General features: G+C 43.5%; 1 protein-coding gene across 1 annotated transcript in view; it reads right to left on the bottom strand.

Moving 5' to 3' along the window:
- The window catches only part of HSD17B4 (hydroxysteroid 17-beta dehydrogenase 4), a 258525-nt gene that overhangs the window by 28865 nt on the left and 205206 nt on the right, over positions 1-24454 (bottom strand). Inside the window, exons 20-22 of the mRNA XM_083151604.1 lie at positions 23410-23496; positions 15220-15309; positions 10787-10925 (exon numbers count right to left, since the gene is read on the bottom strand). Coding sequence (XP_083007730.1) covers positions 10787-10925; positions 15220-15309; positions 23410-23496 — 316 coding nt within the window. The remainder of the gene's footprint in view (positions 1-10786; positions 10926-15219; positions 15310-23409; positions 23497-24454) is intronic.

Here is a 24454-nt window from a genome sequence, read left to right on the forward strand (position 1 = left end):
ATACATCCCCTTCAAGCTGCTGACACCAGTCTCTGAGGACCCTGGAAGTCACCGCCATTGCTGCGGCAGGCTTCAATGATGCACCTGCTACCAGGTGTTGCCTTTTAAGGCCCAACTCAATTCTCCTTTCCATGGGATCCTTGAAAATGTTTGCATCTTCTAGTGGCAGCGTGGTTTTTCTAGATATCCTAGAAACAGCCGCATCCACCCTAGGGGCCTCATCCCATGACAACACCTGTTCCTTTTCAAAGGTATCCATCTTTGCAATCCTATTTGGAATCGCAATCCTTTTGTCTGGGTGTTTCCATTAATCGGAAATCACTCCTTTTAAAGTCTGGGACAATGGAAAAACTTTATTCTTTTTCCTTTTATCCTTAAACAGCATTTCTTGTAAATTAAGATCTTCTGCCGGATCCTCTATGTTAAGCGACTTATGGATAAGGCCTAACAAGTTATTAATCATGTCTGGACTGAAATCAGAGTCAGACTTGTCCTGCAATTGATCTTCATCCTGATCCAGCATATGCACACTGCCAGTTTCCTCAACTGACTCATCTGAATCACTTAAGACAGCATGTTTCCTCTTAGATCTCATTTTAGAAAAATCTTCCTTGGTCATAAATGTATCCGACAGAGATTTTCTCAGCATATCTACCAAACTGGTCATTTGCACCATAGGTATTTGCTGCGGGGTCTTACAAGCCTCACACAGGCTGTCCACATGCTTCTCAGACAGAGACTTGTCACATGAACTGCATTTAGCTTTATAAGATTTTTTCTGCTTGGCCTCCCTTTCTCTGCTGGTCTCAGACCTACCAACAAAGAGCAAAAAGCCTTAAAACCACTACAGCGGTGTCACCAAAAAATAAAAAAACAAATGACCACCACCATATATCAAAAAATAATTCCTTTTAGGGCTTACCCTGACTTCCTAGCAGCCTGCCGGTTTTCCTCCTCCATATTCCTAAGGCGGTGCGCACTACAAAATCATATATAATTCAACTTCTGCAGGACAACTGAATCCAAATATCAACATAATCTCCAGGCAATCACCTCTTGATCCAGCCAAAAGACAGAAAAAAACTGCTCTCCAATCCAGAAACCAAACACACTCCGTGTTCTGCGATACAGCACCAACTGCCCAATCCAGAAAGAATACTTCCGTCTGTTTGAAAACACATATAAGTGCTCACCTTAAGCCCCGGCACACGTTGGTGATATAGTGGACATTTCAAGCCTTCCTTACCCGTCCATGCTAAGTCCGTTCTCGCTGCAGCGCTTCTCCTCACGTCTTCCGCGTCCACGCGTCCTCAGCGTCTTCCGGCTTCTTCTCCAACCGGCTACTTGTTATTCATATGACGCCTTTCCCGGCGACGTCATCCATCCACGCCGCGCACCCCCTGACACCCGCCTGTTCTCTGCATAGAGAAACACAGGCCAGGAAGTGCACAGCAAAACGCTGTCCCGCACTGCCCCCACGTGCACTCCTGTGGATGCCGCCGACTCAGCTCACCCCTGTAAGGGATCGCATGCGGCACAAGCTCTGGGACCGGACCCCACCAACTGCAACAAGGTCTCCAATACCTGAGCAGCGGTATTACAAGGCAGCACTTCACAGGGTAAGCCCTTCAAACTACCCGGAAAAGAAAAAAAGACACCGGAGCCGGGAGGTGGAGCCTACTTATAGGGGATGGTGTCTTTTTTTCTTTTCCAAAGGACTACCCAGAAGGGAGGAACCCATAGTAACGGCTGCCATGGGGGAAGGTAGAGGAAAGAACATTTTTAAAATAACCAGTTATATCCCAGGACAATTCAGCATGCCCGTACTCCACTCTGTCCTGTCCCCTGCCCTGTTCTCTTGTCCCCTCCTGCAGAAAGGCTGTCCCATCACCATTTCCAGGCGGCAGATGTGTGCTAGGGCAGACAACCCAAGTACTGGTATAAAGTAAGTTGTAGCAGCAGGTTACAGGAAAACACCGGTCTTTCCCTATCACGTGACTTTCCTACATAAGTCATTCGCAAGTGAAATATACATACTTAAAAACAGAATCAGCTCTGCATACGTCATGTTTAAAGTAAATGGCTTCATAACATAAGGATATTCTAGGCTACAAAAACCGAAATATTATCCATAAATAGAATAATGAAATAAACATCTGAATCATCACTTGCTACATACTAATCATTTTACCTTGACTTTGCAGAATCGGTGCAGGCAGCAATGAATACGTATGTCAGGTTGCTCGGCAACAACAGATTACATATTGTGTATGCTAGTTATAACCCTGCCACACCATTGGCAACCAAAACAAATGAAGCTAACAAATGAAGCGTCATATTTAGGTAAAGCAAAGAATAGACTATTACACAGATTTAAGGAAATGCTTGTATCACTTTAAAGCATTACGATAGCAGGACTGGCATCCCACTGACACATCAGTAAGTGGCTATAGAACAGGCTCAAAAGGGAGCACAGAGATTAAGCCTTTCTCCTTGCAGAACAAGAATGCACTGTGCTGTACAGCTCCTGGTTCTCTGCTCATTCTGAACAATATTTTACTCACAAATTATAAAATATCACACATAGTTGCTCAAAGAAATTCATCGGCAAAGACACTTAAAAGATATGAAAACAGTAACCAAAGTGTTGACAATATGGATCATGTAAATGTACTTACTGTAAATGTAAGTTCTGTGGTATAGTTACTAAAAGGACTGGAGTTGTGGATTTTGGGGGTTATTCTTTGCATTACTATGATTGTCAGGGCAGCCGAGAGGGGGGGGGGGGGGGGTACTAATTACCCGGGCTCAGGCTTGCTGGAGGGGCTCCGACTGCTCCCTTCCCCCTCAGTCCCTCCCGGGTAGCAACAGCAGCACAAACTTGTACAGCATGTGCTGTGCTGACAGCAGGCTCAGCATGAGTGTCTCTCTGGCAGCATGAGAGGTCATGCTGAGCCTGCTGTCAGCACAGCACATGCTGTAGGTGTGTGTGCTGCTGCTGAGATTACAGTTTTTAGAGTGTGGTAGCTGCCCACAACCCCCACACTTAGGCCACACCCCCAAGATTTTACCGGCTGCCCTGATGATTGTACATCACATGGACTACAGAGTATTACTACAGAGACTATAAATACCAGTGTTAACTTAAGGGGCAAACACACAAAGGGTTAGATCAGTGATTTTCAACATTTTTACCTTGTGGCACACTAAATAAGATTTTAAAATTGCCAAGGCACACCATGAGATCCACACAGGGCAAAACTATTGGACCTCATATATAAAAATCACACTGGTCCCCACAGGTAACAAAAATAAAATACATTGGAAAAGAAGAATACATGAAAAGAAGAGACCAGTAAATAACAGATGGTGGTGGCTGTAAATTGGTTTGGGCATCTCTAGATCTGGGGGAACACTTGAGAACAGCTGAAGGCACACTAGTGTGCCATGGCACAGTGGTTCAAAAACCACTGGGTTAGATGTATGAAGCAGTGATAAGGGAGGAGAAGTGGCCCATGGCAACCAATCAGCACTGAAGTAACAGCTATAATTTAAATACTATAAAAGTATACAGAGCAGCTGATTGGTTGCCATGGGACACTTCTGCCTTATTCACTGTTTCATACATCCACCCTTCATTGGTTTTGTGCTCCTTTCTAAGCGATCTGACGACATCGTTTAGAAAGTAAGCACAGATCGTTCCTTGTGTATGCCCCCGATACATGGCGATTCACGGTCCCACAGGTCAGTATCGCCCACTAGTGAAGTCAGCGCATGCAGTCAAAATCGAGTCAAATTGCTTAGCAAGTGACTGCGAATGTCTCTGTGTGTACAGAAAGAGCAATAGCGATCTATGTCATCCTGAACCACTACCTTGCCTGATTTTTTTTGCTTAAGTAAAATCACTTAACACACATCACTGCATTTGGGTCATTGAAAAGGCATTTTCAAAAGCCTTGCAAAAAATAACCAACGACTCCCATCTGCAAGCCTAAAAACACTTGTCCCACTCATAAAGCAAACAATATACCGTCCAATAACTTGTACCCCCCATTTCCAACACTGTGTACTTTTCCCCCCACAACTGACATCTAATTGGCCAATTAAAAACGTACACATGCCTAATTAGTCCAGATGGTTTTATCCAAAAAATTGGGATACTCCGCAACTTTTCACTTGTACAATGAGAGGATTCCACTGCTAACATGCTGTAGGTACTGTACATGCAGCAAGTCGGCACCGTCGCACAGCGGATTGTCTATTGTGTACACCGATGTGATGTATTGTTACATTGTATTGTCAGAAGATGTGTCGACAGCTGTAACAGTGTTGGGCAGAACAGAAATGACCAGAAGAATTCTGTACAGAACACTTCTAGACAAATCTGTCTGAGATTTGTTGCAAAACTCCAGAGCCAACATGCACACTGAGAATGAACTGAAAATACCGGTCATCTCTCCATGGGCCAGATGCACTTAGCTTCAAAAGGGACAAAATGGAGAGTGATAAACAACCAACCAATCAGCTCCTGCCTGACACTTTTCAGTCTGTGATATAGCAGATAGGAGCTGATTGGCTGGCTGTTTATCACTCTCCATTTTATCACTTTCTGAAGCTTAGTGCATCTGGCCCCATAAGTGCACTGCAAAGTGGATATTTTAATAGTAACATGGTGAAAAGATTTTTTTTTTTTCTTACTGTCTTTTCATCCCAAGGACACTTATACTTGTACTTAATTTAAACAGTAAGGATATGGAAGAAAAATAAATGTCATCATGGACGATGCACCATTTCTCAAGACTACTTCCTTTCCTTACTTCCCTTACCAACGCCAAGCTCAAGGACATTCGCTGAGCGTGCCAGAGCTGGAGTCAACAGCCATGACAGCAAGGAGCTGAAGGGCCAGTATTTTTTTCTAGTGCTGTCAGTAGCTGTGTCTCGAACATCCGCACAGCGCAAGAGGGAGATGACAAGTCATAGATTAAAACACAAGGAAACACAGCTGAGCAACAAATTTAATAATGGAACAGGCCCAGCAGCAAGACCCAAAGGATAATGATAAACACTTTCAGAGAAAGCCCCGAGAGACTTAATATTTTAGTTGTATTTTTCCTAATCCAAAAGTAAGCCTGAAGTAAAGCTGCGGAATAGCAGCCTAAACCCATCAACATTAGCAGATTAAAAAAAAAATTCTGTTGTCACAAAGAAAAAAATGTCAAGTGGGAGAAGAATGCGATAGAAAATGGCACAGCGCAGAAGTGACATATATGAAAGGTACAGAATGTTCCCTTCATTGTGCTCCGCTATCATCTCTGATACAGAGTAACAAAGAATAGTCTAGAGAAAGCGAGATTACACGATTTGGATTTGATGTACTGAAATGTAATGTAGAATATGTGACGTATACATTGTAACAATGACGATCATGTAAAGTATTTGATATATGACAATAGTGTCGGAATACACTGATGGGGGGCCTTGCAGGTATGCCCATGGCTTTCAGGGGACTACCGCTGATTAATAATCGCAGTTGTCAGGTTCTCTCATCTCAGGCTTCATGTGTTGTTAAATAGACCTGCAAAGGTAGACTTCACACACTATAAGGCAATAGCAGAAACTAATAAAGAAGAAGTGGCCATGCAGCACATGAGGATAAGGTGCTGGTTTCTCTAGAAAGTGCTTCAAATGCAGAATACGCTCACAGCTTCACCCCACATTACACTAGCCATGTACATTACACTGCAACAGAAAACGTAAAGATAGGAGGAAGTAAAGGGTCAATTCAGACCAGCAAACCCCTGCAGCAAGTTTTTCACTTGCCGGGTGTTCGCAAAATGATTGACAGACAGCGGGAGATTGCTGGTGGGCGTGCCCATAGAAATGCTGGGCAGACCCCGGTGAACGCAGGAGTGTCCTGGTCTGTTTGGGGTCGGCGGATGATGCCCACAATTCTCCTCTGTGTGGATGTATGCGAGCAGATGGAAAAGTGTACACATCCACTGGAATTATGTCGCTGGGATTCAGTCTGGACGGGGGGGGGGGGGGGGTGCGTTCTACAGGATGGCGTTTACCTGCTCGCTCTGCAGCAAATATACGGAGCCTAGCGTGCAGGTCTGAATCAGGCCTTAAGTCATTATGGGCCAGATGCACTAAGCTTCAAAAGTGATAAAATGGAGAGTGATAAACAACCAACCAATCCGCTCCTGCCTGACATTTTTCTAATACAGCCTGTAACATGGCAGGTAGGAGCTGATTGGCTGGCTGTTTATCACTCTCTTGCTCATTGAGAGGGAAGCTTGCATACTAAAGTGAAGCTTGATTACTTAAGTGAGTTGGAAACTGAAGCAGGTGAGTTAGAACACAGTCTAAATTTTCATATTCTGTTTCATTGTAATATATTCATCTTCTTTCTATCCTATTGTAACCTGTTGCTCAATTTTGACATTTAATTCATTGTATCTATATTTTTCCAACATTGTATTTCATTTTACTCATTCACTATTATTTTCTCTTATCTTTGCCACACATTTATTGCATTCTGTTTCCCTCTTCACGCCTGCTCACATTTGCCTCACTTCTGACCTTCTCTGTTCCCTTCATCCTCTCACTTGTTGTTGTTTCATACTTAATTGGATTACTCAATCAACCTGATTTTACCCACTGGTCTCCTCTCTGACAGTAGTTCCTTGCCTGTTACCTTCTCTCTCACTCTGTTTTCTACCAAATCTACTACAGACGCTGTCTGTCCTCCCAAATCCCTCTGTCTGCTTTCACTAACCTACCCTCTCACCTTCGGTTCCTCATGGCTGTTAATCTCTCAACTTCACTTTCTCCAACTGCTCCTCCCCCCTCCCATCCCATACCTATCCTGACCACTCGCCCCCGCACCCCCACCCTCCCAATGACCCCCCCTCGCTTCTGCAATCCCAAAAACCTTATCCACATAAATACACAACCCACCCCCCCTCTTTCCTGTGCACTATGGAACACCAGATCCATCTGCAACAAACTCCCTGCCATCCATGACCTATTCATCTCTAGAGCATTCCACCTCCTTGCTATCACCGAGACCTGGCTCTCCACCTCTGATTCTGTCTCTCCAGCTGCTCTCTCCCACGGTGGCCTCTCTTTCTCTCACACTCCCAGGCCTGACGGTCGCCAAGGTGGCGGTGTGGGTTTTCTCCTCTCAGCCTCATGCACCCACAGTGTCATTCACCCTGAACCCTCTCTCCTTTTCTCCTCCTTTGAGTCTCACTCTATCCGTCTATACTACCCCTACCACCTCCGTGTCGCTGCAATCTACCGCCCCCCTGGCCCTATCTCCCAATTTCTTGACAACTTCGCCGCCTGGCTTCCACACTTCCTCTCCTCCGACCTGCCATCTGTCATTCTTGGTGACTTTAACATCCCCTTGGATAACCTCGCTGATCCTGGCACCTCCAAAATCCTCTCTCTCTGCTCCTCTCTTGGCCTATCTCAGTGGACTACCTCTCCCACCCACATCCAAGGACACTCCCTCGATCTCGTCTTCTCTCGCTCTTGTTCCCTTACTGACTACACTATCTCAGCTTTTCCTCTTTCTGACCATCACCTCATCTCCTTCTCCCTCACTGCTTCCCCCTCTCCCACCCCCCCTCCCAAGCGCATTGTCTCACGGCATAACGTCAACACACTTGATCTTGCTGCCTTCTCAAACACGCTGTGTCCTCTTCTCGCCCCAATCGCCCTCATGTCCTGCCCGAACCTCGCTGCCTCCCTCTATAATGACACCCTATCTTCGGCATTGGACTCTGCCTGCCCTCCCTCCTCTATCCCCCTTCGATGCTCCAACCCCCAACCGTGGCACTCACCTATCACCCGATTCCTTAAAAAGTGTTCTCGCACTGCTGAGCGCTTCTGGAAGAAATCACGCTCCCTTGCGGATTATCTCCATTTCAAATTCATTCTTTCCTCCTTCAGCTCTGCCCTTGCTCTGGCCAAGGAATCCTACTTTAAGTCCCTCATCCTTTCCCAATCATCCAATCCTCGCAGGCTCTTCGCCACCTTCAACTCCTTGCTCTCCCCCCCTCCTCCAGCTCTTCCGTCCTCCATCGTAGCCGCTGATTTTGCTACCTACTTTTCAACCAAAATCTCCTCTCTCAGGACTGCCATCACTGCTGCCATGACCTCACCCTCTCCCTCCTCACCTCCTACATCTCCACTCCCCTCCTTCCAACCCCTGTCCTCATTTTACCCCACCACTGCTGCTGAAGTCCACTCTATCCTTCAATCCGCTTCTCCCTCCACCTGCCCGCTCGATCCTATCCCCTCCAATATTATCCGTCGTCTCAGTCCATCAGTCTGCTCTCACCTGGCTCACCTCTTTAATCTTTCCCTAAACTCTGGGATCTTCCCTTCCTCCTTCAAACACGCTCTTGTCTCCCCAATTCTCAAAAAAACAAATCTGGACCCCAACTCTCCATCCAACTACAGGCCCATCTCCCTCCTCCCTTTTGCCTCCAAACTCCTAGAACGTCTGACCTATAATCGTCTCCTAAGCCACCTTACTGCTAACTCCATTCTAGACCCCCTCCAATCCGGGTTCCGCCCTTTACATTCCACTGAAACTGCCCTGACCAAAGTCACTAACGATCTACTATCGGCTAAATCCAAAGGCCTCTTCTCTATCCTCATCCAGCTTGATCTGTCGGCTGCCTTTGACACTGTTGACCACCCTCTCCTGCTCAACACCCTCCGCTCCTTTGGCATCACTGGCACGGTCTTCTCCTGGTTCACCTCATACCTCTCCGATCGCTCCTTCTCCGTCTCCACTCCGAGCTCCTCCTCTCCTACTACCCCCCAGCCAGTCGGTGTTCCCCAAGGGTCAGTCCTTGGCCCTCTCCTCTTCTCCCTCTACACCACCTCTCTGGGCACCCTCATCAGCTCCTATGGTTTTCATTACCACCTTTATGCTGATGATACCCTAATCTATCTCTCCTCCCCCGACTTATCCCCATCACTCCTGTCCAAGGTCTCCGAATGCCTCACGGCCATCTCAGCCTGGATGACCCAACGCTTCCTGAAACTAAACATGGCTAAAACTGAACTTCTAATCTTCCATCCCCCGAACATCCCCTCTTCTCCCACTATCTCCATCAGCATTGGTGAAACCGAGATCACGTCCACCGACCAAACGCGCTGCCTCGGTGTCATCATTGACTCCTCCCTCTCTTTTACCCCCCACATTCGCGCTCTCTCACAGTCTTGCCGCTTTCACCTACGCAACATCTCACGCATCAGACCATTCCTCTCCACTGACGCGACCAAAATTCTCATTCACTCTCTTGTCATCTCCCGCCTTGACTACTGCAACATCCTTCTCTCTGGGCTACCTCTCACCCACCTCGCACCTCTCCAATCCATTCTTAACGCTGCTGCTAGGCTCATCTTCCTCTCCCGCCGCTCTACCTCCGCCTCCCCCCTCTGTTTATCTCTTCACTGGCTCCCCATTCCTTTCCGAGTTCTCTTTAAACTCCTCACCACCACCTACAAGGCTCTCTCCTCCTCCACAGCTCCCTACCTCTCTTCACTGATCTCTATCCACACTCCCTCCCGTCCTCTTCGCTCCATCGCTGACCGCCGACTGACCTCTCACCTAATCACCTCCTCCCACTCCCGTGTCCAAGATTTCTCTCGCGCTGCCCCCCTGCACTGGAACAACCTCCCGCCACCCATCAGGCTATCTGATTCCCTTACCTCCTTCAAGCGCTCCCTCAAAACCCACTTTTTTCGACTAGCCTATCCCTCCTCCTAACCTCTTTTGATCCTCCTATCCTGCCTCCGTTCCCCTCCATTCCTACTTATCCTATTGTATTTCGTTCGTCCACCCACCTATTTTTAGTATGTTAACTCTTATGAGCAGGGCCCTCCTTCCTCACGTACTCACCCTACCTCATTACCTCACCTGTGCTCCTGTCCTGTTCTTCCCTTCCTCTACTTCATCTTCAGTCTCCTTGACAATTTTGACACCTACTTCTGAACTGATGCTGATTTTAGTTCGACCAGCTATACCCCTATTTATACTGCATCTTTCAACACACCCTGTACGTTACTTTGTAATTTGTTTTTTTTTGTTTGCTATGTACGGCGCTGCGGACACTTTGCGGCGCCTTATAAATAAACGTACTACTACTACTACTACTCTCCATTTTATCACTTTTGAAGCTTAGTGCATCTGGCCCTCTGTCTGTGTGTACTGCATCATCACTGGTAATAAGAAAATTATTTTCTTTGTGGTTTTTGGAACATTCTGGATATAAAATATATTAACATAAGTATCCCAATAGTGTATGCAGTATGTACTCCCCACATCACATATAAATAGCAGATTGCATCAGCATAAAACATTAGTAATCTATTACACCCAGATATCAATCACACAACACATAATAAAAGCTGTTCCTCAGCACACTGCTAAAATAGGAAAAAATATTTCCATGACAAGTACAACTGTGATGAACTCCTACTCTGTATTCAACTTTATATAGTGCTGCAGCTGAATGACTAGGTGGCAGATACTAGCCTACAGCAGTAATAAGTCACACACCGAAACCTAGACTATACTCTTGTAGTAAGATGCAGAATACATTCATTCATCATGCGTTTCTTGTACTTCCTCTTCCTCTCGTTTTAAAATATTACGGCATGGGGAGTGGGGACATTGGGGATGAATAAGGTGCAGCCATATAAAACAAATGCACTTTTTTATCCAACAAAAATAGTTTTATGAACGAAGAATGATACTCACTCCATTGTGCAGCAGTATTGCCATCCTTGGTGATCTCCCACTGGAAGACTGCATTCACTTTCTTAACCAGTTCCTTTCCCACATCTTTGATGCGGCGGCTGATTTCTTCAAAGACCAAGTCACTCTGCAGTCCCACATCCTAAGAGAAGTCATCACCAACAGGTCACTGTACAGAAATCACGTCTACATGCTATGCACTAAATAAGATAGATCTTTTAATAGATGGAGAATATCTGAGGTAAATTTTATGGTGGACCCCTCCTAAATAGATCTGATTCAGCTTGACATATATCTGATAAGGGGTGTGCTACCATAGGACACAGGGTTACTGGCACACAAGAAAGAAAAGAATATCTCTGTGTGGTGCACCTAGAGAGTTTCTAAAATTTAACTTTTATACAATAATTTTTTAAAAACTGCGAAATATAAAACACATACACATGAAACAAAACAATTACATATCAAAAGGATATAGAATCCTCACACCATGGGGCCCCAGGGTATGTCTCCCTTCAGTATGGTAGTTAGCTGATAAGTATGTGCATAGGCGTGCGCAGCACATTTTATTAGGGGGTGCACTGTCAAAGCGGTGTGACTAGAACTACCTATTGGGCGTGTCTAATACCGCCCATTGGGTGTGTCTCACACCGCCAATCAGGCGTGTCTACCATCATCTATTGGCACTAGCTACAAAATAAACGTTTTCCAACCACACCATAATCTCCTGCCTATTTCAGTTTTAATCTTCTAATTACTCAGTGTAACAGTGCATGCAAATAAATTTAAAAAACATAAATGGAGGTATGTATTGATATGACAATGGTCTAGAACAATTACTAATGCAAAACGCACATAATTGATTGATGGGCACTTCTTTTAATGGAATACCGTTCTAAAAAGCAAAAGCCTTTGGTAAAAGGTAATGCTGGCATTGCTAGCAACAGGGAGGTGTTCATAAAGGTCGGCACAGCATTAGGAGGTGCCTGTGCACCCCTAACACTCAATGTGCGCACGCCTATGAGTATGTGTTTTTAGAACTGCTATCTTAACCCTATAGGTATATGGCAGTGTTGACACAGTATGTCGGCTTCTCTGATCTGGAAATAATTTAATTAGCAGATATGGGTATGGATAACATATATAATTGGCGGCGGGAGTGAGATGAATGCGGTTTTATTTCCGTGTGATGCCGTGAGCCTGGATTGCTCGGTATTCGGCAGGGAAAACAGCAATACACACAAGCTGCTGCAGCTTATCTGCTATGAGTGACAGCGGTTAAGGTACACCGCTATACTCTCACTACTCCGTCTGCCTGGAGGTGCTGTAAGCTGGACGCCATGTGTCACGGTGAGACACAGCGTCTTCAGGCTGAGACGGGTATGTTGGAGAGAGAGGGGGTGGGGGACCCGCACGGGTATGCGGGTATGTTACCAGGACGGAGACCGCTCATAAGGTTTAAGCTAAACAGTTTAAAAATTTCAACATTTCATGAGGGAGGGGGAGGCTGGGAGCACACACACGATGTGTGTGGTCCGAGTACGCTTCGCAGAGAGAGCTTCAGAGGCCCAGGTCTCTGCATGGCCTAGCGACGTCACTACAAGGAAGGAGCGTTGAGTGTAACTGTCTCCAACTTCTCAGGTGCCCTGCACCGTGTTAATGCTGTTTGCATGCGGTTTTCATACCGCCTATTCTGGTACTTTACCCTATCCTTTTCTGTTTGTGAGTGCATTCAATAAATTGGTTTAAGAACATTTACATGCACTATGGAGCGCCTGTTTTCAACACTCTCATATATATATATATATATATATATATATATATATCAATCAATTATAAGGCCGATAAGTCAGTATATTATGGCTCCTTGGGTAGCGAGTACGTATTATTACAGTATACACACGTGAATATACTGTTGCACACCAATTTGCAGTTACAGATATCAATCGAAAATTCAGATCCAGAGGACATGAATGGCAAGTGATGGTGGCACTGAAATAATAATTAAAACAATCACTGATGGTTAATCTACCCATGTAGTAGAGTACTACTGGAGACCACATTCTACATTACCATAGAATTTCTTTCGGTACTTGTGTATTATCAAGGCTCCCATTACGTAGTGGTGTATTGAGAATACCAATACGTAAGTGGCTCTTGAGCCCTAAAAATACACAATGCTTCATATCCCCACTATCCACGTCGACGTGGAGTTGATTTTATAAAGCGTGGCGAGCGCAGCGAGCCCGAAGCCCGCTGCGCTCGCCACGCTTCGAGCTCGCTGCACTCGCCACACTTTATGTGGCGAGTGCACTCGCCACACTTTATGTAAAATGGCAGGTCTATAGTTACCCTCCTCCAGCCCGGGCACCACGTCGATCCACGGTGACTCCCCGGCAGTCACATTCAGTTCCCCTGCTCCAGCACTCGCCACGGACGCTGTAGTGCCGCTGGGGGAGCAGGGAAACCATGTGATGCTCCGCTAGCGGCACCACGCTGAATTACAGCATCCGCTGCGAGTGCCGGAGCAGGTAGACTGTATGCAACTGCCGGGGAGTCACCGTGGATCGCGGGGAGTCAGCGGGGATCAACGCACTGCCCGAGCCGGAGGAGGGTAAGTAAAAACCACACCACCCTGCTGCCTCCTGTATTATCATGGTGCCGGCAACGCTGACAACATAGCTTAGCCTACGTTGAAAACGTAGCGTAGCCGGGTGCCCTGATAATACACGAGTATCTTTCTTTCTTATTATTTGTATTTTTTTTCTTGCTATTGTTTTTTTAGAATTATACTATAGCTATATAACTTTACTTATATGGCTGTACCCCCGATACTGATTTGTCAAATGATGAACTTCACAAGATTAAAGGGAGGATGTAAAGATAAGTATCTAGAAAAGTGCTATTTAACACACTACTTTTATAAACACCTCTAAAAGGTATACCATATAGATTATTGGGGGAGGACGAATACACAAGCACATTTGGATCTCATTTTGATACAAGGTAAGTTTGAGAAATATATGTATATAAATATATGTAAATTCTAATAAACAGTACATCAATGGCAAGGATAACAGGTTTATTGTACGTCACTGAAATGTCAGATGCTAGAAATAACGACAATGTATACAATGTATACTAATGATAAAAATTACGTCAGCATGTATTCATTCCGAAAGTAACCAAGAAAGTATGTGTTCCCATGTGTCAATGGTTGCAAATTAAAACAGGGCTTACATGAACTGTTAATCATGTATCTTGCAACACTGTGCTGAATAGGCAAATCATAAGCAGGGATAAAAGGAACAGAGGGCAGGGATCAATGGGACATCCAACAGACATATCTATTTTTCTTTTTAAACAAATTGAGTTAGAGTCATGTAACATGGCTGACAACAGTATTGATGTCTCTGTAAACATAATAATAACAAATCAATAAGGCACGGTAAGATTAAATTGCAGCTATACGCATCCATGTCTACATTTTTTCAGGAAAAAAATAACTAAGTGACCCGTCTAAGGGCAGTATTCAATGAAAAAGTTCTCCGTGCATGGAGAGCGTTTTATTTAGCTCTCCATGCACTCTCCGTGTTCCGGAGGGCTCGCTGCCACTCCTGCTCCCTCTATTCAATGTGGTTAAGACTCGCCGCCACTCGCGGCGAGTCTTAACCCCTGCAGGGAGCAGGGAGCTTTCAGGGAGCCGGAAGCAGCCAGAGAGATTAAAGTCTCCCTGGCTGCTCCAGAGGACTGTGGAGGGGAGGGGGGCTCTCCAGGACCCAGGCTGCACCCCCCTATAGCCAGCGGGGGACCCAGTATTCACTGCACCGTTCGTGCATAGTTACGTTCGGCTGCAGTGAATATATGAATATCTAATGAGCGGCGCGAGCGCTCCGGCCCCCTGCTGGCTGCACTGTGTAAAAAAAAAAAAATTTTTTTTTTTTTATTAAATATATATTCATGTGCTATAAGCACATGAATAAAAATAACATGCCCCTTCACAGAAAAAAAAACCTGATTTTTTGACACCAAAATTAAAAAAAAAAACCCTTTTAGAATAAAAGTTCACATTCCAGCTCTCCATCAAAAGATGGAGAATTTCTACACGGAGAGAGACGGCGAAAATTACTTAAAAAGACGGCGAATATTTCACATTGAATAGGGTTGCTCGCTTTTGGAGAGCAAAATGCTCCGTCCAAGGCGAACAAAGCACAAGTTCTCCACAAAACACGGAGAACTTTTCTCATTGAATACTGCCCTAAGACACAAACTACGATGGGAACACACCAGATCTTCCAGAGCAGATTTCATTACTAAAAAATGTACTTGAAAGACCCAATACAAAACTTTGCAATTGCATTTTCTTTCTTTAACGTCATAAATATATTACACTTCTTACATTTATAGCAAGAATTATGTGAAAAAATTCTACCCACCTGACCCACATCTTTTGACTTCAGACTATCAGTAGTTGATGTTAGGTCAACATAGGCACCAGCTATGGAGACTTCACCTGTCTCTTTGACCTGGAAAAAAAAAAGATAAGGTAACCTTTTCCAGCAAGCGTTCATCCAGGAATCTCAAGCAAGAAGAAAACATTTAAAGTCACTTTATTTTAGTTGTAGTCATCTCATTTGACATTTCATGACATGTCTCATCCAATTCACACGGAGATCAATATGTCTTAATCCTTGCAAGAGAACATTGACATCACTCAATGGTATAAAAAAAGGTCAGATGCCTTTCAGACACCTGTAATGATTTGTTCTCTAAATGTGGATGTGTCTTTATACATTTAACGATTTAGTGCATCATTGTTTTGTTGGGATGTGTGCTTAAAAGGAAAGAAAAAAATAAAAGTGCATAAGTAAAACATTAAAAAGCAGGCATTTATGTTACTTGTTGGGGCTATGCTCCATATTGTAAGTGTTGCCGATAACATACCCCATCACTGAAATGTTATTAACTGTAATGTATTTTGTTTCAGGCTAGGAAATCATGCAATTGACAGAAACAGAATTTTTCTTTGACAAGTGGTCTTTGTCCCGGAGCAACGTTTCTAGATACTGTATGTCACAGAAATCTGTCCTAGTTTTCTGTATGGAAGCATCCGGGCCTGCCCACCACCAAATATATTGCAACATTATTTAAGCACCTTACATAATTTGATATGCTCCATTTTAAATGAAAATGTCCCATGCAAGAGCAGCAAAAAACTGAAAAACATTCCACTTGTCACAGAAGAAGAAAAACAATGGTAAAACCCGTGTGCATCGTTAGCCAATTCTCTACTGAGAGTTTTCGCACACCTGTGTTATGCAGTAGCCACACAAGTTGTACCTTGATTTATTTTTCAGAAGCCAATGACTTTTCTGTAGATGCTATTTTATTTATTTCGCCTGTCACAGCAAATAAAATCCAAAATGACCAGAACAATGTTTTTTTCTTTAATCAATTATTGAAATAGCACAAAGGTGAGCGAAAAGCAAAAATGTGTGTAAATAAATATCAAGGGGCAACATCATTAGAAAGTGGATACTGTACTCTTTCAGATTTTGGTGAACTAGGATGGGGTAGATAGATCTCTTATCCCAGAAACATCTTTAAGCATTCAGCAGGGTAGTTATTATCAGAGGATCATACAGAACTTTTCAGGAAACAGATAGTAAGGACGGACACCCCACTCTTTCAAACTAGATAATATGTGTGCTAGCAACAAAGAAAGCACCTATCAGCATCACCGATGAATTAACAAACAGCCAATAAAAATCTGCCTAAGTAAAGGTGGCCATACACACGCAGATTTATCTGAAGATCTGGCAGATTGGAACAAAAACCTGGTTATGGATGAGAGCAAATGACAGTTGACCATTTGCTTGGAAATGCTGGAAAACTGACAAACTGTTACTCATCCATAACCATGTTTTTGTTCCAACCAGCCAGATCTGCAGATAAATCTTACTAGTGTATGGGCACCTTTTAGGTAGTGATCATTATTATCATTAGCAGCAACATGATATGGATTTCAAAGTGATGAGGTCAAAATACTGACAGATCATGTCAGTCAGAAGACTGACAGCGGAATTCTGATGAAGGTAGAAAATGTACCGTGGTTGGGGATAGGAATAGGCAGTAGAGGTATTGGGATACATATGGATGACCAGTGATGGGGAACCAGAATACCAGTACCGGCATCCTGAAGGAGACTCAGGTATGTATACTTATCTTCCCCCTGCCCCTCTAACCGCTGGTGCCTACACATAACCCCATACTCCAACCCCTAGTCCCCCCCCCACACAGCCTAACCCTAATCCCCCTCACACACACTTCCCTGGCATAACCCTAACATGCCCTAAATACTTTCTTTCAGCATCCCGATGCCGGCATCTTCATTGATATATGGAGTGACATTTAATGAGATGCGAAAAATTTGACTTTTGCGATATTTTCGGCAAAATCGCACTGTCTCAAATTTGCATATTTAATGAGATGCGAAAAACGGCAAAATATGCGTTTTTGCTGCGACTCGCATCCAGATGTTTTCCCATTGAAAAGGATACAATTTGCATATTTAATGAGATGTGAATAAGGGAAAATGTGTCTAAAAATCACCAAAAAAATCAGACCAGGTTCTGATATGTGAATTGGCCAGAACCCTGCACAGATCATTGAGATCTGTGCATGGTCCAGTGTAAAGAAATGTTTTTTTTTTTTTTTTTTACAAAAATGGTGTGGGGTCCCACCACTTGAACATAACCAGCCCCGGGTTCATTGAGCCGGACCTGGTTCCAAAAATACGGGGGACAAAAAGCATAGGGGTCCCCCGTATTTCTGAAACCAGCCCCTGACTCTTGGACCGGTCCTGGTTCCAAAAATACAAGGGACAAAAAATCTGGGGGTCCCAGTATTTTGAAACCAGCACCGGGCTCTAACAGCCCGCGGTGTCATGCCACAGCCGGGGTACACTTTTTATATAAGGTCCCCCGGCCGGACTTTTTATATAAAGTCCCCCGGACTTGGAGAACCAAAAGTCCCAGAATGCGGGGACAGCAGGGTGACCCGGCTTTCTCCGCTGCAGCTAACAGCCTCTGTCGCGCTGTCCCTGCGCAACAGAGGCTGAGAGCATGATTGGCCGATGCATCTCCATGGAGATGCATAGCTCAGCCCTGATTGGCTGATCTATGCGTCTCCATGGAGACGCATAAGCCCAAGAAGCTCTCAGCCTCTGTAGCGCAGGGACAGTGCAACAGAGGCTGTTAGCTGCAGCGGAGAAAGCCGGGATACCCCGCTGTCAGTGCGGACTGAGCTGGCTATGCAAGAGGGTGGACATCGCAGGATCCTGGATTGGTGAGTATGTTGGTGTAAAACTGAGGTGTGTGTATGTAATAAAGTTATACTTCTCTGTGTGTGTGTTTTCTTTTAACATTCTTTTTACAGGTGGACTACAAGTCCCAGCGGGCCCATTAATGCCCCGCATGCTGGGACTTGTGGTTTTCCAAGTCCCAGCCTGCGGGGGAGGTCTGCTGACACTTGTAGTTCTCCTGTATAAAGCAATATTAGGTATGTCAGATTTAACCCTATCAGGCTGGCGTCCACTGGCCATGGACGCCGGTGACAGCCCCGGGCTTCAGCCCTGGACGGGTGAAGCCTGGTGGGGGGGTCCCCACTTCTCCAGGTACCCCGTCCAAGGCTGACCAGCCACAAACCTTTTATAAAAAGTGTCCCCCGGCTGTGGCATGACACCACGGGCTGTTAGAGCCCGGTGCTGTTTTCAAAATACGGGGGACCCCCAGATTTTTTGTCCCCCGTATTTTTGGAACCAGGACCGGTCCAAGAGTCCGGGCTGGTTTCAGAAATACAGGGGACCCCTATGCTTTTTGTCCCCCGTATTTTTGGAACCAGGTCCGCCTCAATGAGCCCGGGGCAGGTTATGCTCAGGAGGGGGGACCCCACGCAATTTTTTTTTTATGAACACAAAATCGCACATTTACTCAAATTCGCACATTTTCATGCCTAAAATGCGCACATTTTCATGCCTAAAATTCGCACATTATCGCACTTTTCATTCTGGAATACGCACCTCATACAATATGCGAATTTGCAGCAAAAATGCGATATTAAAAAAGTGCGATAATGGTCGATTTTGAAAGTGCGCTAAAATCGCATTCTATTAAATGTCACCAAAGCATTTCATGCTCAACGTATCCTAGGGAAGGTTAGGGTTAGGCGATGGGAAAGGGAAGTTATGGTTATGGTGAAAATATTTACCAGAATCTGTCAGGATTATGCTGTTGATATTTGGGCTGTTGGGATTTCATATCCAACCCCTTTGAAAGGCATAGCTGCATCTCCATGCCATTGCTGCTTTCACATTACCTAAAAGTTTAAGACCCAGTATTTCAAAACAGTATTAAAAATGGGTCTGAGCAACTAAAGGGTTGAGATTACCTGAAGGGTAAAAAAAGGGGCAGACTAGATGGGCCAAATGGTTCTTATCTGCCGTCAAATTGTATGTTTCTATGTTTCTAAACCCCTTTTACATTGCAGGTGAAAACCGTTTAAAATAGCATTTAATACCATTCACACATTTAACCCCCAAGGAACATGTTTCAAGCCATAGAAATAGAGCCATTCACACTGCCCTACAAACTGTTCTGAAACAGGTAGGACACTGCATATTAACCGTTTAACAAATAGCAGTATTTGTTAAAAGGTTAAAGCACCCTGGAGCTTTCACACTGCAGCTCTACCCATTATAAAAAGCTAAAAAAAACGGCAATTTACCGTTTAAGACAGTGGTTCCCAAACTGTGTGCCGTGGCTCCCTGGGGTGCCTCAGGACACATGCATGCAGGGGTGGCCCCGGGTTGGTGGTCCAGGACCAATTCAAATTATTTATGGTTAATTATTTATGGGCAAAACCAGTGGTGTGTGTACGAACAGAAGTAAATCCTGCCCTTTACCACATAACTGAACCTAAGAATCACATAAAAACCCAATTTACTTTACAATTTACTTAATTAGTTATATGTATTCTGTTTTTTTTTTTTTTGGTCTAGGGGTGCCGTGAAAAAATTCTGATGCTGTAGGGTGCCGTGATTCAAAAAAAGATTGGGAACCCCTGGTTTAAGATCAGTCTCATTATTTTCCATTCCCACTGTTTATAATTAAGCCCAATCACCTCTTTTCATTTTCAGAAGCTTTCATAAACTTAACCAAATCTTTTAATTTTGTAAAAACATTATTCTTTTATTTCGGATGGTATCCCTGTCTTTATGGATTATTGGAAACCAGAAGCTCTACACTCATTATATTGTTATTCCATTATGGTATATATCAATACATATCAACTGTAATTAACTGCTGTAGACTTGTATCAGTTTTTATGTTAAATAATATTTCGACTGTGTTCTAATAAACTGATGTGATGTCACAAGTGCACTTTAGAAATGTAACCGAGCCTACACACATGGAGATGTGCTGACGTTCTGAGCTTTGCTAGATCGCTCAGAACACTCAGCACACAGTGTTGTGTGCTGTGTGATCTGTCAGGAGAACACTGGCCCTAACTAATTATTTGGATATTAATCGCCGTGCTTCACTGTTGCCCCTACACACGGAGCAATGTAGGGGCATTTTCTAAGTGATTTAGTGAGATCGCTTAGAAAATGCCCCTAAATCGCTACGTGTGTAGGCCCCATTCAAAGCAACAGCTAAAACAATTTGTAACAACCGTTCTCCGAATTGCGGCCATCGATAATGGACAAACCGATCAGGTAAAAAGGCCTACATGTGTTACAGATGTAAAGTGTCACTGTAAAGCCAGTAATGTTGTCTGCTAATAGTCAATGACTAATACTGTACCAGATTTTGATTACGTCAAAAAAAGATCTGAACAAGGATGATGCATCACTGTGCTAAATGGCAAGGGCTGTGGGAGGGTTTTTCCTCCCATAGATAAGTACTGTACCTTTCCATTACAAACAACTGCACATTTAATGGAGGATATAACTAAACTCAATTTCAATTTACTACATGTTGCAGTCAATACAGTTCATTCTGAATCGCTTTGATGCATTTCATGCAGAGATAACAATTTCTTGGCTCAAATTGCTATTTATTTCTGAGAATGTGAACATACTGTATGCAGCTAGCTGAAAATACATTTCCGTGACATCATAAACCATAGGAAGTCTGCCAGGATCATGTAATCTTCAGCTTACCTGACAGTCCGCCACAACAGCTCATTTCAATAATGCCTGAGCATTTAAACATGGAGGTAGTAACTGGAGTGGGTCATCTCGCAGATGGTGTCTAGGATGACGGTCAGTAGGTTAACGGTCAATAGGTTGACACCAAAAGGCCAACATGCATTAAGTCCACAGGCAAAAAGTCAACATTGACAAAAGGTCAACACAAGCGTATGATTGACATGAGTTTTCCACCTTCTTTTGGTGTCAATGTTGATAGCAGAGCATGCGGACAGCTCCACTCGCCACGCTTCTGGCCGTGCAGTATTCGGCACACTTTGTTGTCCCCAGTTGAAGCCCATGTTACTTTATAAAGCATGAAATGTACATAAAATCTTGAAAAACTCATAATAACCTTTTCATGTGTAGACCTTTGTAACATTGACCTTGTGTCAATGCTGACCTAGTGAATGTCGAACTTTGGCAATTTCGAGCTAATTCATGTCAACCTAGACATTCTTCGCGAGCCATCCGGAACACAGATATTAACCCTTTGAATGCCAACATCTCTGTGAGAGAGGTGTAAAATACCCGCTACAAATGCCAGCGCCACTCACATTTGTTATATAAATTCAAATAAAAACCCAACATCTCTGTGAGAGAGGTGTAAAATACCCGCTACAAATGCCAGCGTCACTCACATTTGTTATATAAATTCAAATAAAAACCCAACATCTCTGTGAGAGAGGTGTAAAATACCCGCTACAAATGCCAGCGTCACATTTGTTATATAAATTCAAATAAAAACCATGTATAAAACAAGATTATATTTCCTATAGAAGGTAAACATTACAGGTCATTATGATGAATAAAAAGGTTTGCTTGGCAATTTTCACACCTATTTTGACAAATTTACTTGGCACTCAAAGGGTGAATATGCTGAAGTTTTTTTTATATATAAACTGTACGTAATAAAGTATATATATATATATATATATATATATATATATATATATATATATATATATATATATACATACATACATACATACATACTTTACTAACTCCAGTAATACAGTTTACTTGTCAAAGAATAATAAACAATAGAAAACATGGTTTATTTAAAATAAATGAACCAATATTTCTTTCATTTCCCCATGCTATACTATTTTTGTACCACTGTGCTTTGTTAGAGGCAGCTTTCATCAGTGATAGCCTTTGATAGATAGAGAGAAGCCCTATCTCCAGAATACACCTGTTCGCACTGTTGCAATGATTTTTTTCTGCTTAAAAATAAAATAAAATACCAGAGTTGTGTCATATTTTTGTCCTTTTAAATATGGCACATTTATAAACTAAATACATTGTGTAGTGATACGTTTTAAGATCCTTGTCCCAAAAGTACTGAAAACTCCTTTTGATCCAATCTCAACTGTGGCTAAACGCGTCAGCATTAAATTGCAGGACACTGTTCTTTCTTGTCTCATCACTGGCAATGGTATATAAATACTCCATGGTAAAAGATGTGTATTCATCACACTAAGCGGTAAGTCCTTAAGCTATGTTCATCTCTCACATTATAGAAGGCAAACAACAGCTTTACTCTAAAACCAATGCAAAACCTGCACAAGAGAATAAAGATGGATATTTATGGATTTGTGCTGTGCAAGATCACATTAGATGCTGCAAGTCTATTTTATGCTGGTAGAGAATTGTTTAATGCTGTTGCCTAAAAGAAAGGGGTTTCTTTTGTTAGTGCTGGGAAGGAGTATTAAAAAAAATACAAACACATACTGTATCTATGCACAGGGGCAGATTGGGAACTAAAAAAAAATTCTAGAAGCGGCCTCATTTAATGGCACCAAACGAACTGTAGGCGGAGCCAACACCAAATAGGCGGGGTTAATCCATCACTACACCTGCACGGAAGCCTTTGTATTTAATACATTTGGACCACAAACTTCCAGATTTCACATAATACCCCCCCCCCCCTTACTGGGACAGAGCACAGACCGCAAAACCTAAATCATGCAGTCAAAGAATTTATTACCATAATCCCCCAAAAAGATCACAGATATCACAACCGTCCGTCGGTGCAGCCCAGAAATTGTTACACCGCAGATAGTGTCCAGTCCCCTTATCGGATGTCACAATGACTATAGATTGGCACCAAATTTAGATGACTATTTGCAGCATTTGGTACTCTGCGCTGAGAACAGGCAAAGGTTGCTTGTGCGGAAAACCGGAGGGGGCAGGGCCAAAACTATAGCCAGGCAGCCTCTTATTTGCCTCGGCCTTCTGGGAATCTTTCCTGTAAGGTCTGCAACCAATCCACCCCTGTATATGCATGACTCAGAGCAAAACCTAGATTTAAAAGAGTATTAAGGCATGCACGTAATGATTAGGACATGGAATATGAAACATGTTGTGCACTGACCTTAGTCTGAAGGTAAATTCTGTTGCCTTCTTTCCACATTTCAGTCTGTAGAGTTTGCCCAGGTATGACTGGTTTTACAAAGCGCACCTTAAAACACAAGACACAGATTAAAAGGTGTACAAATGTGAGATACATTGCTCAGTTTCACCATGAGCATCAAGTGCAGCTTTGTTAAAATGCGACTTATTATCTGCTCACTTTATTACTGATGGATGATGATGCTCCTCCCTGAGTGACTTAGTGATATATAGTGGAAATTGAGATGGATAGGACCACTTAATGGGCTGAATTCAATGCGGCCAGCAAGGATCACCGCCGTTTAAGCCCTGTGCTGGCCGCTCATCGTATTAAACATTCTGGGCAAATCTACACTGTTAGAGGACAGCGAGGTTCGCAGCTAATGCAGGGAGCCCGCTGCGTTTAGCCGCGAGTCTCGCTGTTTTGGCGGCCGCGTCGCTGTAAAAACCCAGCAAGGTGGAAAGTGTTCTGCGTGTGCAGGGTGGGTCAGTTGATTACTGACTGCGCGAGCTGTGACAGCGAGCAGTCAGCACTGCTCCCTGTCACAGCGAGCAAAAAGCATTGAATACTGCCCTATGTATGAATACTCTCAAAGACTTCAAAGTTGTTAGGCATTCTTTTCAAGAGAGTAAACTCTATCCTAATTTGACAATCTGCCGTAGAGGAGAAACAGTATGATGGACCTATGAAATTAGGTAGAGAACACTTCACTTACTTCATGTATACCATTCAAATCATAGACAAACAAGAAAGAAATAAGACTCTTTTCTGGGGCACCAAAACATAAGGAGAAAATAACTTGATGATAATGGGTGTGTGTGTGTGTGTGTGTAATACGCGTGCTATAAAATGTAACTTTTATTAGTATTTATATCCTAAAAAGAAATGTACTCTTTAAAAAAAAATTGTACACTATTGAGGTAATGACTCTCAAAAGGTTTTTTCTACAAATTGTAGGAGATATGTCCCTAATTTGGGAAAAAAATCATAAATAACAGTGACCCCACAGTCCAAGAAAAATTTCAGC

This window comes from Crinia signifera, chromosome 1 (genome assembly GCF_055691185.1).
Source record: "Crinia signifera chromosome 1, ASM5569118v1, whole genome shotgun sequence".
Lineage (NCBI taxonomy): Eukaryota > Metazoa > Chordata > Amphibia > Anura > Myobatrachidae > Crinia > Crinia signifera.